General features: G+C 43.8%; 1 protein-coding gene across 1 annotated transcript; it reads left to right on the forward strand.

Moving 5' to 3' along the window:
- The first annotated feature begins 1,936 nt into the window (after nt 1-1,936).
- LOC133107565 (zona pellucida-like domain-containing protein 1) lies at nt 1,937-10,478 on the forward strand. Its single transcript, XM_061216557.1, has 9 exons — nt 1,937-2,030; nt 2,856-3,082; nt 3,655-3,839; nt 4,328-4,400; nt 5,103-5,200; nt 5,896-5,976; nt 6,271-6,442; nt 7,141-7,300; nt 10,351-10,478. Exons 1-9 carry the CDS (start codon nt 1,937-1,939, stop codon nt 10,476-10,478), a joined length of 1,218 nt encoding a protein of 405 aa, XP_061072541.1.
- The last annotated feature ends 7,034 nt before the right edge of the window (nt 10,479-17,512 follow it).

Here is a 17,512-nt window from a genome sequence, read left to right on the forward strand (position 1 = left end):
GGAGTTGCATTTTTTCAGGAAGAAGGGTTGAATAATGATTATTATTATTATTATTATTATTATTATTATTATTATTATTATTCATAATAATACCAAAGCAATGATTGGAAGCATACTATGTGCTTTACCAAATAGTAGGGCCACCTCTAGTCTGTGGTGGCCTGAGCCAGCTACATTAGTAGTCCACTGACAGGCAATAGCAGTACAGTATATTACTGTAAATAATCATGCAGCTCAGATGTTGGACTGCCAGGTGAAAATAAGTGCCCTCTGTTTGCATACTGTATATTTATAAGGACGCAAGCCTGCACTCTCCCAAATTGACAGAGGATGTTGCGTCAGTGGAGTAAGCTTCCAAACCCTGCTAAGAAAACAGCTCAAACTGAAACAGCTGGTAGCTGGTTGACCAGTTTAGACCAGCTCAAGCTACGTTTTTAAACAGCTGGTAGCTGGATTTTACATCAGGGAATACATCGGGGCATTCTAAATGTGGGGAAAAACAACAATATGGTGATAAAAACACAAAGTCAGAAGTGATATGGATATTTATTTTATATAACTAACAATGTTAGCAGCACTGCAGTCTTTGGTAGTTAAGCAGGATCAGTAAAAGCCTACGATAATACTGTATGCTGATCCAGACACCCTTGAAGAAATTCCACCAGTGCTGGTTCCAGGGCGCATGATATCCAGTGGGGAATAAAAACATATTTAATTGATTCTCCCAGGCTTTGTATTCCAACATTACTGCATTCCTCGGATGTCCAGCTAATAAGCAAGCAAATCAGGTCTTCTGTTCCAAAACCCAAAGTGTGGGACTCACTCTACAGACAGTATCCAGGGGGAAATAAAGACAGGTTCTGATATTGAGCCACAGAAACAAGAATCAGATTAAGACCGACGCATTGCAGAGGGACTGGCCGGAGTCCGAATCTGCTGTAACCAATGCCACCACTGTCAAGAAATAATATGTATTTTGTGTTTCTTTTTTTTTTGTGCAGTACACAATGCTTCACAAGCACTCATGCAAACGATACCACACAACTGTATGCTAATAAACAACAAATACATTTAAAAAGTCTGAATAAGAATACGATAATGATATTCTGTTGGGTGTTAAGAAATGTTCCTGTCGCTTTCTGGGAGTTTCCGTGTTCATAATCCTCCTTGTTTTGTTTATTATGGTTCCTTTCACACCCTTTCACCAGTAAAGAGGTCAGTATAAAGAGCAGGTGTCCATAAAGGGAGTGCAGCATTAAGACCCTGACAAGAGGAAGAGATACATAACCTGGGCGTAGTGCTACACTCCCACTCACTCTTACTCTGAAGCCCACCAACACAAGGTAATGCATTTTTGTTTACTAGCAATGCAGTATACTGTTTAGACTTTAAAATGTGCTTTCAAGTTCATGTGCTTTCAGCATCCATTTTATCTTGCTACCATTGCTTTTGTCGACAATATTTCAGAAAGTGTAAGATACCATGTAAACTGACATACGCTATTTAAAGGTATATTTGGGACTAATTACTGTAATTAAATAATAGAGCTGTTTTTAATGTTTTAATTCTTTAAGTCGATATAAAAAAAATATATGATTTCAATTATTTTGCTATTTTTGTCAAATAAAATATCTTTTTTTAATCATTAATGATATTGCTATTTTCGTGAAATACAAATCATATTTTCTATATTGCTTTGTTAAAGTCCATCAATGCATGATTTTAGATTTCTTTTTTTTGATACTGAGAAAAGTATATTACCATTGTGGAGTACAGTAGTCAAGCATGTTTAAGGAAATTCAGTAGCGGTTAAAGATTTAAGGTTTTTTAATTTGAGGTAAACGTTTTCATGGCAAAAGAAAGTCAGTAAGCAATCGATTGAGTGAACGGACACCTGTATGGTGACACCAGGCGGTATCTCTCCGGTTGCAGGACAATGTGGCTACTCGTGCTCGGGTATCTCTTTGGCCTGATTCTCAGCTCTGAGGCTCAGATTCGCTGCGCCGGAAGCTCCACGTTTAGGCAGCCAGGTCAGTGTGACCACTGCTCAGACCCGTCTCACATCTCACGCTAATGCACTCTCTCCCCCTCCTGCCTTCTCACCTTACACTCCTTACACTCTTACACATTGCACATTATAGCTACTTTAAGAGGACATTATAGTTTATGAGGACATTACAGCTACTTTAAGAGGACATTATAGTTTATGAGGACATTATAGCTACTTTAAGAGGACATTATAGTTTATGAAAACATTATAGCTTCTTTAAGAGGACATTATAGTTTAAGAGAACATTATAGCTACTTTAAGAGGACATTATAGTTTATGAGGACATTACAGCTACTTTAAGAGGACATTATAGTTTATGAGGACATTATAGCTACTTTAAGAGGACATTATAGTTTATGAAAACATTATAGCTACTTTAAGAGGACATTATAGTTTAAGAGAACATTATAGCTACTTTAAGAGGACATTATAGCTACTTTAAGAGGACATTATAGTTTGAGGACTGACTGTCCAGTTTAGTGCAGGTTGGCTTTCATCTTCATCCCTCAATGTCCACTGTGAGAAATTAGCCGCCTTAAACATGCCTTGAGCATTTCTATATGTACTAAAACATATTCAGAAGATAAAATAAACACTGGATGAATGCTTTCAGCATTAGCTAAGACATATGTATTCAATACTGGAAGGGCCTCTTTCACAGGCACAGATTAATCTTAGTCCTGAGTTTTGTATGGAGAATCTTCATTGTAGATTTTAATTTAGTCTCAAACTAGGCTTAACACATGTCTGTGAAACTACATGTTGTAGTAGTATAATTAATCTGTGCATAAATTGTGTCTCCCAGCCAACTCTGACATCACGGTTATATGTGGAACTGAAATAATGGAGTTGAGCATCTTGATGTGTCCGATCTACTTCAGTGGATACAATGAGTCGCTCATGTCCCTCAACGCAATGTTCAATGTGGCAGCCTGCCATGGGACGCCTGACTGGTCCGTCGACCCACCCATCCTGAAATTTAACTTCAGCATTTCTGAAGATTCCCTCACTGCCTGCTCCAACAAGATAAAGGTACCCGACACAAAAAAAACTAAACATTTGTACTTCTCTTACAGATTAAAGCTATTTAAGCAATATTAGCTATCTCCAAAGTAAATTTAACAAACTGCATTTTGATTGAATGCGGGCCTGAATCCACAAACATTACATTCAGTCAACATATGCTTGAAGTTTTCCAAATATTTCATATGCGAACATGTATCATTGACAGAAGGAACTGAGTAATACCTTAAAGACCTTAAATGAGAAAAAAATGATTTGATACTATAAATTCATTGTAGAGACCTGGGGGGTATTTCACGAAGCAGGATTAGTTAGCTGGATTATCGCTGACTAAAATCCAGAGCACATATTTCTACTTCAGTCTATGTTCCAGAATTGGGAAGGTTCCGGGCTTTACTCAGTGCATTCATCCAGCTCTCAGTGCATTCATCCAGCTAACTCGGTAATCCTGTTTCATAAATTCATGTGGCCCTGATGTGTCGCTGTACTAACTGAAGTTAAAGACAGAAACGCCTTCTGTCTTTTGTGCTCTCAAAATGGATGCCAATCACTGACGTTGGTCCTTGAACCTCCTTCCTCAGATCACACAGGAGGTTGGTTCAGGCCAGTTCTCTGACTTCTCCAGCATTCAGTTTGTCAACGTGTCTGGGATGATAAACTCCTTGGATCCCAGCGCGAACACAATTACATACCGTCAAGAAATGATGTACATCTTTTCCTGCCGGTACCCTCTGCAGTACTTGGTCAACAATACGCGGTTGGGTGTGTGAGTACCTGTTGCTGCTACTACATTCACCACTTCTACAATAAAGGTACAAAAAAGTGCAGTACTTGTTGGTGGGGTGGTACCCTACAAGTACATAACATTGTACCCCTAGCCAGAAATGTACCTTTTTTGCTTATAAAACGTACTCATTTGTATCCAAACAGAACATTACTGTACTTTGAAGGTAAAATTCACTGGACAGTTAAAGGGCATATTTCAAACAAGTACCCTCACTCCATCAATGAAAGTTATGTATGGTCGTTCTGTTTTGTTAGTCACAGGGAGTTCGGTTAATCAAAGGATACATTCCCTTAGCCACAACGACAGTGAAGGAAATTACACTTGCTATTGTGCAGAAGATGCTACAGTTCACAGCATGGTGATGGACTGATTGACTTGTACCTGATGGATATGATCTGACACACTAGCTTAGTCTCCGGTGTTGTTTTCTCTATGACTGACGCTCATGTATTCACACTTGTAAACAGATCTGGGGTGAGCCTGGCAGTGAAGGACAATAACGGAAGTTTCATTAGCACGCTGAGTATGTCCTTGTTCGAGGTAAGGAGACTCTCTTGCTCATCCACTCTGCGAGACAATTTCATGCAGAAAATTATCACAAGAACCTCAATGTGGAAGAAATACAGTTCTAGATGAATGTGAAGGCTCTTCGGTATTAGAATTAGTCGCCCTAACTTTTACTTGGAAGGCAAACCTTAACTCAAAGTAGTCCATCTGAATTAAAAAATAAATCAGAAATTATATGTTATATTAATTATAGAAGTGAAATGATAAAGAGATAGTATGTTAGTAAGTTTTTAGATTATGGCAGATTTTGAGTTATGGTTAACCCCAACCCTAACTCAGAACCCAAACCCAAACCCTAAATCAAAATAGTATCTTCCATAAGAATAGAATAAAATAAAATCAGGAATTGTACTAATTAAGGAAGTAAAATGATAGAAAGGTAGTATGTTTTTTTTATATCATAACAGAGGATAAAGAGAAACTGCACCTAATGTTGGCAAGGACTTCACAACGGTGGATTTAGATCACTGAATGAATGAGATCAGCAACCGAGAAGATGGAGTTAATTAGCCAATCGATGCTGATCTCAGTAGATGAGAGACGGTGCTTATGAGCACGAGACTGCTTATGAAAAGCAGAACGGTGCACACAGCGGGAGGCAGAAGTATGATTTCTGAGACGAGCTGCAGTGCAGCAGTGGGGTAACGTGAGGGGTCTCTGTCTGTGGGCTCCCAGAACGTGGACTACACCAGGCAGCTGAAAATGCCTGATGGTGGGGTGAGGCTGAAGACGCGGATCTTTGTGGAAGTGAAGGCGACGAATCTCACAGAACGGTAGCGTACCATCTTCCCCTGCTGAAAGCAACAGTTCAGACCGGCTCCCAGCTCAACATAGGTTCAGCGGGGTTGACCAATTTGACATGTTTTGAAACAGCTGGTAGCTGGTTGACCAGTTCAGACCAGCTCCTAGCTTGACATGGTTTGAGCAGCTCAACCTATGTTTGAAACAGCTGGTAGCTGGTTGACCAGTTCAGACAAGCTCAAAGCACTAGCTGGTTGACCAGCTCATACCCATCTAGGCCAGCTTCATGACCAGCTCATACCTCGCGAGACCAGATTATGGCCAACCTTGACCAGCTCAATTTTCAAGCTGGTCAAGCTGGCATAGCTGGATGTTACAGCAGGGTCCTTTCAAATCACGAGTCATGACAACACAAATATTACTTTCTCCCGAAGACCACACACAAACCAAGACCAATCCAATCCATTTGAAAATGCAGTTCAAATTGTACTTCCCTCTAGGGTCTATCAGCGCACTTATCCCTGGTATGGGCATGCACCTTGCACTTTGTTGTATGTCGCTCTGGATAAGAGCGTCTGCCAAATGCCATTAATGTAATTAATGTAATGTAAAAGACCAAGCTGTGAAATTATAAGTGTATAGGAAGAATCTCAAATCAAGAGACCAGAGTTGAATGTGAATCTGTCTTCCAGAACTTGCGAGTTGCTAACAGAGCTTTTCCCTAAAGGTTCAACGTGTTGCTTGACCGCTGTTATGCCACAACAAGCCCTGTCCCCAGCAACAGCACCCACTATGACCTTTTTGTTGGGTAAGTCAGTTGATTGGTATGTCTGTAATTTGCATACAAGATAATATTCAGAGAATAGAAAATGCTGAATATAGACAACAATAGTTTCACATTTAAGAGTTTCCCCTACCTTAGGGGTCATCAACTATGGCCCTGAAATCCAAATCAAGCCTCGGGTAACTGTAATAGTAAAGTACTACTGAGTGGCCGGACTGACTGCCAGGTGAAGGGACGGTGGAAAAGCAGTTCCGTGAGCAGCGCGAGTAGCTGATCCCTGCTCCTGCTCACAGCTCACCTCACGCTCTTCCCTCCCAGGTGCACCAAGGACGGGCAGACCGTGATGGGGACGAACGGCGGGGCCCAGTTTGCGCGCTTCTCCTTCGAGGCCTTCCGCTTCGTGCAGCACAAGAACGTGACCGTCTCCACCTTCTACCTCCACTGCGCCACCAGGCTGTGTGACAGATCCGTCTGCAACAGCCTACAGCCGGTAAACAACACGGCGGCTCCTGGCCCACAGCCAAAGACCACCGAAACAATACTTTTAAGAACCGAGTGCTTTAGAGGATTATTTTGGGGTGACTCAGGTATAATTCACATGGAATTTGGACTGATCAATCAATTAACATGTTTTGTCATTTATAGCATGTGTTGTACAGTTTCTAGAGGGAAGTTAGAAAATACATTTATTCTGTATTTAGACTTATTTTTTAGACTTCTGCTGCTGTAGCCTATCCACTTAAGAGGTGTGATGCACTGTGTGTTCAGAGATGCTCTTCTGCATTCCACTGTTATGTGTGGTTATTTCCGTTAATGTCACCTTCCTGTCAGCTTTGACCAGTCTGGCCCTTCTCCACTGACCTCTCTCATTAACAAGGTGTTTTAGCATTTAGTTGCTGCGACATGATTGGTTGATTAAATATCTGCATTAACAAGCTGATGTACAGGTCTGCCTTATAACGTGCACAGTGTCGAATAAATCGAAACTCATCTTAAAAAGAACTTGAGTGCAGATCAAAATATGCTCACTAATGTTATGTCGATCTTTGCACCTTAGCCATGACACAGTACATGAATACACAAATGTACTTATTTGCTGAAAAATCGATCAATGCTATGCCTGTGTTTTTTTTGTCAGTCATTTTGTTCCTTTTTGATTTTAATTGACTGAATTATTTTTGTACAAAGAACTGTTCAGCAAACAAGAGGAGAAAGAGAGAGGTTAACTCAGCTCAGGGAACATCAGTCAGTGATGTGGCCACAGTGACGTCTGGGCCTATCATCACCAAAGTGGACAACGGTGAGAGAACACAACCAAACACTGCCTCAAAATACAACACTAAAACATGTTTCTTTACCTCTCATTTCTTACTTCCTCAAACATAGTTCAGTAATCAGTGTCACAGTGAATTCAATTATAAATGTCATTGAGTATATTTGTTGTATATTGCTTTCACAGAGACAAATTAACTGAAATTAATTTTATATTTTTTCTTCCTGTAGGTGGTCTTACAGTCCCAGCTTCTCAAAGTAAGACTTTTCATGATTGCAACATATGCCTGCCATAGACTCAGTGACAACTTTATTTCGGTATTTATTCTACTGCTGTAGCCCACCAGGTTATAAATATTGTGTTCAAAGATGCTCTTTTGCATACCAGCGTTACGTGTGGTTATTCGAGTTTGTCACCTTCCGATCCTCTTGAACTAGACTGGCCATTCTCCTCTGACTTCTCTCATTAACAAGGCGTTTTCGCCCACAGTTTTTGTTCTTCATACCATGTATCTGTAAACTCGAGACTGTTGCACATGAAAATCCCAGGAGATCAGTAGTTTCCTGTCTGGCGCCAACAATGATTTCACAGTCAAAGTCACTTATAATAATAATCTTTCCCATGGTCTGAACAACAACTGAACCTCTGTCTGTTGATGCCACAAGATAGGCTGATTCGATATTTGCATGAAGCTGGTGTACTGTACAGGTCTACCTAAAAGTGGTTACTGAGTGTATATACACAAGTTAATGTAGTAGAACATAATACAATACAATAAGATAGTTTATAGCTCTATAGATCTTAGGAACATAAAAGTGGTAGCATAGCCAACATTGGTTAAAGCAATGCTGCAGAATTAGATACGTATGAGTTCAAGACCAGGCTTGATGCTCTTAGCAGTAGGAAAGGCCCTGTTCTGATCATAGAACATTCAACACAGTTGTGAGCGAGTGGGATTGGAGGTCCAAACGCGTAGGAGTCGGGTTTTACAAGCTACTCACAAGATGTGAGATAACCACAGAATGGGGATGCACCCCAGAGGAGGAAGTAAACAATAAAGGGACTTAACTCCCTGCAATTTAGCAAATGAAGAAAATGACCCATTAATGCCAGTCGACAAATTTAATCTGATACCTATGGGGCGGCCTGTAGTGTAGTGGTTAAGGTACATGATTGGGAGCCGCAACGTCGGTGGTTCGAATCCCGGTCTAGCCACAATTTTTAAAAAAAAGATCCGCACAGCCCATATTGCTCCCTGGGCGCTGCACTGTGGCTGTGTCACTGCTCCTAATAACTAGGATGGGTCAAATGCAGAGGCCAAATTACCCCACGGGGTTCAATAAAAGGTATATTACTATATTACGAGGAAAATAAGAGATAAGTAGCCTACGCAAACTGTGCCAGGGAGGAAAGCTATGCAGTCTCCCAACTGCGCTATAGCATACCTAAAACTGGGAACAGCAAAGTGAACACGAAAGACAAACAAGACATCCCGTCTCCTATTCCACTGACAAAGTGGGAACACTAAACCTGGGGAACCTAAAAGTCTTATGCAAAAGTGACCCAACTACATAATCCGAAACTCCGAAGTAGATCCCCAACCCATAGGGCGTGGGCAGGTGTCTCTAGTACGGAGGTTACCTCCGACAGTGGCAAACTGCAACTTAGTGCTGCATATCCAATGGCAGAAAATGACGACAATCACAAAAACAAATGCGTTTAAAAGTGACCAAATGAAACACCTCACTATACTAAAGAAATGTAAGATGGCTGCCAAACAGGGAAACCGCACACTACGGGAAAGACACAAAATGATGGCAAGAATAATTTCTATCTATGGATAAAGGGAATATGACTCCCCCTTACGCTGGGTCAACTGGGGAGTCTGAACCAGTCTGAATTAACAGAGTCAATGAATTAAGAGTCTCAGTACTCCTGGGTCCACATTAACTCAGCCTAAAGCTCCTTCCTTCCGAAAGGTAGCTTTTACACAAAGTGGAAATAAACTCGGTGGACGAACAGCCAATGAGAGCAGGCGTGTGGAAAAGGGGTGCAATAATCTCAAAACTCTAAAGCTTGGCCTGGACAGTTGGAAGCAACGAACGTTCGTTCTCAAACTCCCAGCAGAATCCCGTCTTCCCATGGTCCCATGTCTAACATTTGTGTACCAAAATAAAATGTGAAAGTGAAGGTGTGACAGACTGTCCTCACTACCCTAAGTTGACAGAGAATTGCGACGTGTTTAGCTCCCATAGACTCCGTCACAACAGGTAATTGAGAATCGTCAGTCACACCTCACAACAAAAGAAAAATAAAAACTGAAAACTGAAAACTGAAAACTGAAAAATGAAAAATGAAAAATGAAAAATGAAAAATGAAAAATGAAAAATTGCAACAAACGAGCCCCGATTCAAAGAGGAACAAGGCTTAAATAGACAGGCACGCAGCTGACCTTGATGAGTAATCAAAGCCCAGGTGGCCGACAATTAGAATCAGTCGTCAGCACGAGTGCATTGATTACCTAATCGCCATTTGTTGCCAAAGTGAAATTAATGGCGCCAACTAGCGGCGCAAAACCAAAATGTCTGGAAAACCTAGCCGAGTCCCTTCCAGAACCATGACAACAGTCAAATGTTTTGTGTTCATTTTACACTAATTGTGTTTATACAAGTGCACAAGGGATACAAATGTACTCCATCAGAGTACATTTGTACACCTGAGGGTTAATTCTTGAAGCAGGATTACTGAGCTGGAACAGCTCTTTTAACTTCAGTCCATATTTTAGATTTGGGAGATGCACTGCAAAACACCAAAAAATTAAGAAGTATTTTAGTCTTTGTCTTATTGAAACTTAAAACATTATTTCTTTTACTTTTTTGCAAAAAAAGAAAAAGATGAAAATATTGCCAATTGTACTCAATTCAAGATTTGCCAATGGGATAAGAAAATGTCACTTGTCAAGCAAACATTAACTTAAAACCGGCTAATATCTTCTACTTGCGAGAGAAAATAAAAATCTAAAATGCTTGTTAAGACAGCGTGGTTAATCCACACCAACAGTTATCCATAACCCTGCTTCCTGAAACAGCGCCCTATCTAACTTCCCCCATCTCCCTCCCATCCAGTCGCCATACAGAAAGCCGAGGAGAACGGTGCTCTTGTGGGCGTGGCCATCACCGCGGGGGTGCTGTGCGTCCTCTTCGTCTGCCTCATCATGTACATCGTCCTCCGCCACAACTCCCGGAAGAAGTAACGACGAGACGAAGGACTCTTTTTCTTTTTTTTTCTCCGGAAGCTGCCACCGAGGTGGTCGCACAGCAACAACGGAGTGCTAGAACTTGGCAGGGATTGAAAGATTTTACGTAATGTCCTATTCGACAGACGTCACCGGTATCGTTGCATGGTAGAACGAAATAGATTGTTTCTCCTCCTGTAATAAGGCACTTACGTTCTTGAAAGGGTTGTTGTTATTCAGGGCTACTGTACATCTGTGTTCTTTTTTTACCTCTCTGCTGGGCTTTACTGGTGGAAATAATGTCCATGGGAATGTGTAGGGGAAACATATACCAATAGCCAACTTTTCTAGAGATAATTCCTTGTGTTTTTAGGTCTGTACAGACACATTTGATACGAGTGGATTGTCAGACACAAGAACTTGCTTATGTGGCTCCTTTGCAGTGCTGCTTTAATACAACACTATGGGCCAGCTTCATAGACATATTACGTTATTCCTGGAGTTTTGTATGGAAAATATCCATTCAAAATTGAATTTAGTCTTGGATTAGGCTTCATCTGTGCCTGTGAAAAACTTTATATAAAACGTTATATAATATATTGGTGCAATTCAAAAATAATTTCCTGTCCTTTTTCACATCTGCATGTATATACAGTAGAACAGTAAACTGTATGAATAATATATTTTTTAATAAAACATGTTTGCTATTCTTCTTGTGCCATTTTGAGGCTGGAGAATGGGTTTCTGTAGACTGGTGAAAGAAGGGGGATCTCACAAAGGTGGAGTTTTAAAGGTACAACAGGTAATTTTGGACTTCTAACGGTCAAGAGAAGAATAGCAGCAACAAACACCTTCAAACCACAACACTGTTTATCCCTCCCCCTTCTCTGTAAATATTCTGACATTGAAACGCCATTAGCTGTGGCAATTAGAACCGATTTTCAACCAATGAGCTTGAAGTATTGTACAGTTATACAATGTTTTGGTACAGAGTGCAAAAACAGACTTTCACCACAAAGGCAGTTCTTGGCAACAGCTTGTGTGCACTAGCCATTGTTCACAGACCTTTTACAATGTTAAACAGATACGCTAAAAACACGAGACGAAAGGGGCTCCGAGCCTTTGGTTCCTTCATGCGCTTCCTCCAACGGTATATTTTCAAACCTGAATTTCAGGACCATAAACACAGGCAGAGGGTGAGTCAACATGTCAGTGAACCTTTTTCAATCATAGGAAGGGATTTACAATGGTCTTGTAACAATGTTTTAACACAAAAATCTTACCTATTGTACCTTTAAGGTGACAGTATAAATGTATAAGTGACCCAACAGGAGACTCAAAGGTTTTGGGTTCAAATAACAGGTGAGGAAAAATATCCAGCTGCACACATCAAAAAATGCAAATAAACCATTCATCATCTACCATAATATTTAGTTATTTAGTTGATGCTTTTATCGAAAGTGTCTGATAGTTGATTAGACTAAGCAGGGGACAATTTCCCATGGAGCAATGTGGGGGTAGGGGCCTTGCTCAAGGGCCCAACAGCTATGCAGATCTTATTGTAGCTACACCGGGGCTTGAACCACCAATCTTCCTGGTCCCAGTCATGTACCTTAGCCACTAGGCTACAGGCTCCCCAGTCATGTAGCTTAGCCACTAGGCTACAGGTTGTCCCAGTCATGTACCTTAGCCACTAGGCTACAGGCTCCCCAGTCATGTAGCTTAGCCACTAGGCTACAGGTTGTCCCAGTCATGTACCTTAACCACTAGGCTACAGGCTACCCCAGTCATGTACCTTAGGCACTAGGCTACAGGCTGCCTCAGTCATGTACCTTAGCCACTAGGCTACAGGTTGTCCCAGTTATGTACCTTATCCACTAGGCTACAGGCTGCCCCAGTCATGTACCTTAACAACTAGGCTGCAGATTGTCCCAGTCAAGTACCTTAGCAACTAGGCTACAGGTTGTCCCAGTCATGTACCTTAACCAGTACGCTACAGGCTGCCCCTATCATCATCTTCATCACCATCTTCTTCTTCTTCATGACCAGTTTGTCAAATCAAATCATTTTTGACTTTCACTACAAATGCTCAGAGCACAGCTCATGCCCTTTCCATGGACACTTCTGCTGTTCCTGTGAAAGAATTAGCATGCAGCTGTAATGGAATGGTCCATTAACAATCAGTTGAGAACATGTACACAATTCACATTATCTTTTAGCATTATGCACTACACATCCATTACTCAATCTTAAACCTTCAGTTTTAATTTTTTGTAATGTACTAATATACTGCACATTATTATATTCACTTTCCTATTTGATGTTTTACAATGAAACCAGCTCAAGTAAGCACTTGGTTGTTATTTATTTGTTAGTAAGTCTATGTACAGAAATTCACAATAGCAGTTGCTCTACAATCTGTTTCAGGTTTTTGTACAAACTTTTGCTCTTAGTTATTTAATTAGCTCAATCATATCTTAATCTGACATTTGTTTTTCTGCTACAGTGACAGATTGCAGGTGTATTTTAAAGCTGTTACTGTGCTCAAGTACAGGAGTGGACCAATGTCGTTCATAGAGATATCAGAAAACGAAATCTAAGGTTAGGGGCAGGGTACATGACTGGTAAGGTTAATGATTCTACACAGCTTTTGGGCCCTTGAGCAAGGCCCTTAACCTCACATTGCTCCAGGGGGAATTGTTCCCAGCTTAGTCTAATTAACTGCAAGTCGCTTTGGATAAAATAAAATAAAAATGTATTAAAGAAATATTTGTTCTTGAGTTTGAGTTGAATATAGATAGGCCTCTGGGCCTGTGAGCGATAGTGAGCTCGCAGTAGAGGCTGAGTGAAAGGGAGCTCGCAGTAGAGGCTGAGTGAAAGGGAGCTCGCAGTAGAGGCTGAGTGAAAGGGAGCTCGCAGTAGAGGCTGAGTGAAAGGGAGCTCGCAGTAGAGGCTGAGTGAAAGGGATCCTGCAGTAGAGGCTGAGTGAAAGGGAGCCTGCAGTAGAGGCTGAGTGAAAGGGAGCCTGCAGTAGCGGCTGAGTGAAAGGGAGCTCGCAGTAGAGGCTGAGTGAAAGGGAGCTTGCAGTAGAGGCTGAGTGAAAGGGAGCTCGCAGTAGAGGCTGAGTGAAAGGGAGCTCGCAGTAGAGGCTGAGTGAAAGGGAGCCTGCAGTAGAGGCTGAGTGAAAGGGAGCTCGCAGTAGAGGCTGAGTGAAAGGGAGCTCGCAGTAGAGGCTGAGTGAAAGGGAGCCTGCAGTAGAGGCTGAGTGAAAGGGATCCTGCAGTAGAGGCTGAGTGAAAGGGAGCTCGCAGTAGGGGCTGAGTGAAAGGGAGCCTGCAGTAGAGGCTGAGTGAAAGAGAGCTCGCAGTAGAGGCTGAGTGAAAGGGAGCTCGCAGTAGCGCTGAGTGAAAGGGAGCTTGCAGTAGAGGCTGAGTGAAAGAGAGCTCGCAGTAGAGGCTGAGTGAAAGGGAGCTCGCAGTAGAGGCTGAGTGAAAGGGAGCTCGCAGTAGAGGCTGAGTGAAAGGGAGCTCGCAGTAGAGGCTGAGTGAAAGAGAGCTCGCAGTAGAGGCTGAGTGAAAGGGAGCCTGCAGTAGAGGCTGAGTGAAAGAGAGCTCGCAGTAGAGGCTGAGTGAAAGGGAGCTCGCAGTAGCGCTGAGTGAAAGGGAGCTTGCAGTAGAGGCTGAGTGAAAGAGAGCTCGCAGTAGAGGCTGAGTGAAAGGGAGCTCGCAGTAGAGGCTGAGTGAAAGGGAGCTCGCAGTAGCGCTGAGTGAAAGGGAGCTCGCAGTAGGGGCTGAGTGAAAGGGAGCCTGCAGTAGAGGCTGAGTGAAAGGGAGCTCGCAGTAGAGGCTGAGTGAAAGGGAGCTCGCAGTAGAGGCTGAGTGAAAGGGAGCTCGCAGTAGAGGCTGAGTGAAAGGGAGCTCGCAGTAGAGGCTGAGTGAAAGGGATCCTGCAGTAGAGGCTGAGTGAAAGGGAGCCTGCAGTAGAGGCTGAGTGAAAGGGAGCCTGCAGTAGCGGCTGAGTGAAAGGGAGCTCGCAGTAGAGGCTGAGTGAAAGGGAGCTCGCAGTAGAGGCTGAGTGAAAGGGAGCTCGCAGTAGAGGCTGAGTGAAAGGGAGCTCGCAGTAGAGGCTGAGTGAAAGGGAGCCTGCAGTAGAGGCTGAGTGAAAGGGAGCTCGCAGTAGAGGCTGAGTGAAAGGGAGCTCGCAGTAGAGGCTGAGTGAAAGGGAGCCTGCAGTAGAGGCTGAGTGAAAGGGATCCTGCAGTAGAGGCTGAGTGAAAGGGAGCTCGCAGTAGGGGCTGAGTGAAAGGGAGCCTGCAGTAGAGGCTGAGTGAAAGAGAGCTCGCAGTAGAGGCTGAGTGAAAGGGAGCTCGCAGTAGCGCTGAGTGAAAGGGAGCTTGCAGTAGAGGCTGAGTGAAAGAGAGCTCGCAGTAGAGGCTGAGTGAAAGGGAGCTCGCAGTAGAGGCTGAGTGAAAGGGAGCTCGCAGTAGCGCTGAGTGAAAGGGAGCTCGCAGTAGGGGCTGAGTGAAAGGGATCCTGCAGTAGAGGCTGAGTGAAAGGGAGCTCGCAGTAGAGGCTGAGTGAAAGGGAGCTCGCAGTAGAGGCTGAGTGAAAGGGAGCTCGCAGTAGAGGCTGAGTGAAAGGGAGCCTGCAGTAGAGGCTGAGTAAAAGGGAGCTCGCAGTAGAGGCTGAGTGAAAGGGAGCTCGCAGTAGAGGCTGAGTGAAAGGGAGCCTGCAGCAGAGGCTGAGTGAAAGAGAGCTCGCAGTAGAGGCTGAGTGAAAGGGAGCTCGCAGTAGAGGCTGAGTGAAAGGGAGCTTGCAGTAGGGGCTGAGTGAAAGGGAGCTCGCAGTAGAGGCTGAGTGAAAGGGAGCCTGCAGTAGAGGCTGAGTGAAAGGGAGCTCGCAGTAGAGGCTGAGTAAAAGGGAGCTCGCAGTAGGGGCTGAGTGAAAGGGAGCCTGCAGTAGAGGCTGAGTGAAAGAGAGCTCGCAGTAGAGGCTGAGTGAAAGGGAGCTCGCAGTAGCGCTGAGTGAAAGGGAGCTTGCAGTAGAGGCTGAGTGAAAGAGAGCTCGCAGTAGAGGCTGAGTGAAAGGGAGCTCGCAGTAGAGGCTGAGTGAAAGGGAGTTTGCAGTAGAGGCTGAGTGAAAGGGAGCTCGCAGTAGCGCTGAGTGAAAGGGAGCTCGCAGTAGGGGCTGAGTGAAAGGGATCCTGCAGTAGAGGCTGAGTGAAAGGGAGCTCGCAGTAGAGGCTGAGTGAAAGGGAGCTCGCAGTAGAGGCTGAGTGAAAGGGAGCTCGCAGTAGAGGCTGAGTGAAAGGGAGCCTGCAGCAGAGGCTGAGTGAAAGGGAGCTCGCAGTAGAGGCTGAGTGAAAGGGAGCTCGCAGTAGAGGCTGAGTGAAAGGGAGCTTGCAGTAGAGGCTGAGTGAAAGGGAGTTCGCAGTAGGGGCTGAGTGAAAGGGAGCTCGCAGTAGAGGCTGAGTGAAAGGGAGCTCGCAGTAGAGGCTGAGTGAAAGGGAGCTCGCAGTAGAGGCTGAGTGAAAGGGAGCTTGCAGTAGGGGCTGAGTGAAAGGGAGCTCGCAGTAGAGGCTGAGTGAAAGAGAGCTCGCAGTAGGGGCTGAGTGAAAGGGAGCTCGCAGTAGGGGCTGAGTGAAAGGGAGCTCACAGTAGAGGCTGAGTGAAAGGGAGCCTGCAGTAGAGGCTGAGTGAAAGGGAGCCTGCAGTAGAGGCTGAGTGAAAGGGAGCTCGCAGTAGAGGCTGTGCTGGGCCCAGCTGGCTTCCCAGACTGCCTGAGCTTGGGTCACATGACCCAGAGTTGGCAAATGACCTGAGCTACCATACACCACGCTGGCCACGGTGCCCATCTGAAAGAAGAGCAGGCCTGCTCATCCTACAATTCCTGGGCTGGATTCAAATCAGAAATTTAATGCTTTCTTACTGACATAAGGGAATCCCCAAAATGGCAGGATGAAATATGGCAGCCACGCCAAGTAGGGTTCGGTTTCCGAATTATGAAACGAGAGGGAGCAATTATATTCCCTCCCTCATTTTCTTCCCTCCCAGAAAGGGTATAAAATGCAGGCTTCCAGCAAGAAGATATATCCCACAATGCAAGGAGAGAGCGGTGAATCAGTGTGCTGCAGGATGAGTTATGGAGGTTCAGGAGGAATTCACAAGTGCATGTAGAAGGACGAAAATGGAACTTTGTCAGATACTTCAGCCTACACATTTTGTGTTTATGCATTAGGTATAAGGAATACTCATGACATGATTTGCATTTGGCAGACGCTCTTATCCAGAGTGACGTACAGTTGATTAGACTATCCTCCCCTGGAGCAATGCAGGGTTAAGGGCCTTGCACATGGGATCTTATTGTGGCTACACCAGGATTAGAACCACCGACCTTGCGTGTCCCAGTTATTCCACACATTGACCACTCACTCGCTGTGTGTAAAAATACTTCCTAATATCTGTATGGAATTTCTCCTATTCACGAACGGAATTTCATGAACCTTCCAAATTTATCCTAAGGAAAAAAATACCAGAGGTTACTACGGGGAAGCACTTCTATACGTAGGTTACGAGATCCACTCAGTTCCGTTCTGTTTTGCCCCTGGTCTATCTTCCCTCGCAGATCACCTGTTAATTGTGCTTGTTTCACGTCACGACTTTCATCACAAAACACCTCCCCTGAGGAATGACAGCCAGGGCGGGGCGGGGAATGTGTGAAAGTGGAATCCGAACCCGGGCCCCCTGTCAAAGCCTCGGAAGTTTTCCCACCACGTGAGACGTCTCAGAAACGCAGGACAAAGAGTGGCTGTGTACTACCTCATTGGGGAATCCTGATCGGCTAACAATGGAAACAACGGCAGAGACTGCCTGGACTATGCCAGCAGTAGTCATTATTGTCTAACAGTCAAAGCACCACTGGTATCTGCAAAATAGATACAATGAATTAACTACACAACCCTCCTGAGACAGACAACTAAAATTTCACTGAAATAAGTTTTACAATTTTAAAGTTTTATACACTCTTTCTTCCATGATGAGTAGAGCAGTTTTC

This window comes from Conger conger, chromosome 13 (assembly GCF_963514075.1).
Source record: "Conger conger chromosome 13, fConCon1.1, whole genome shotgun sequence".
NCBI classification, from domain to species: Eukaryota; Metazoa; Chordata; class Actinopteri; order Anguilliformes; family Congridae; genus Conger; species Conger conger.

Bases quoted from the DNA above. Each gene is read 5' to 3' on its own strand.
- LOC133107565 (XM_061216557.1), top strand. From the start codon at position 1,937: ATGTGGCTACTCGTGCTCGGGTATCTCTTTGGCCTGATTCTCAGCTCT. The intron at 3,083-3,654 runs GTACCCGACACA...CTCCTTCCTCAG, and splicing joins CCTGCTCCAACAAGATAAAG to ATCACACAGGAGGTTGGTTC. The intron at 4,401-5,102 runs GTAAGGAGACTC...GTGGGCTCCCAG, and splicing joins TGAGTATGTCCTTGTTCGAG to AACGTGGACTACACCAGGCA.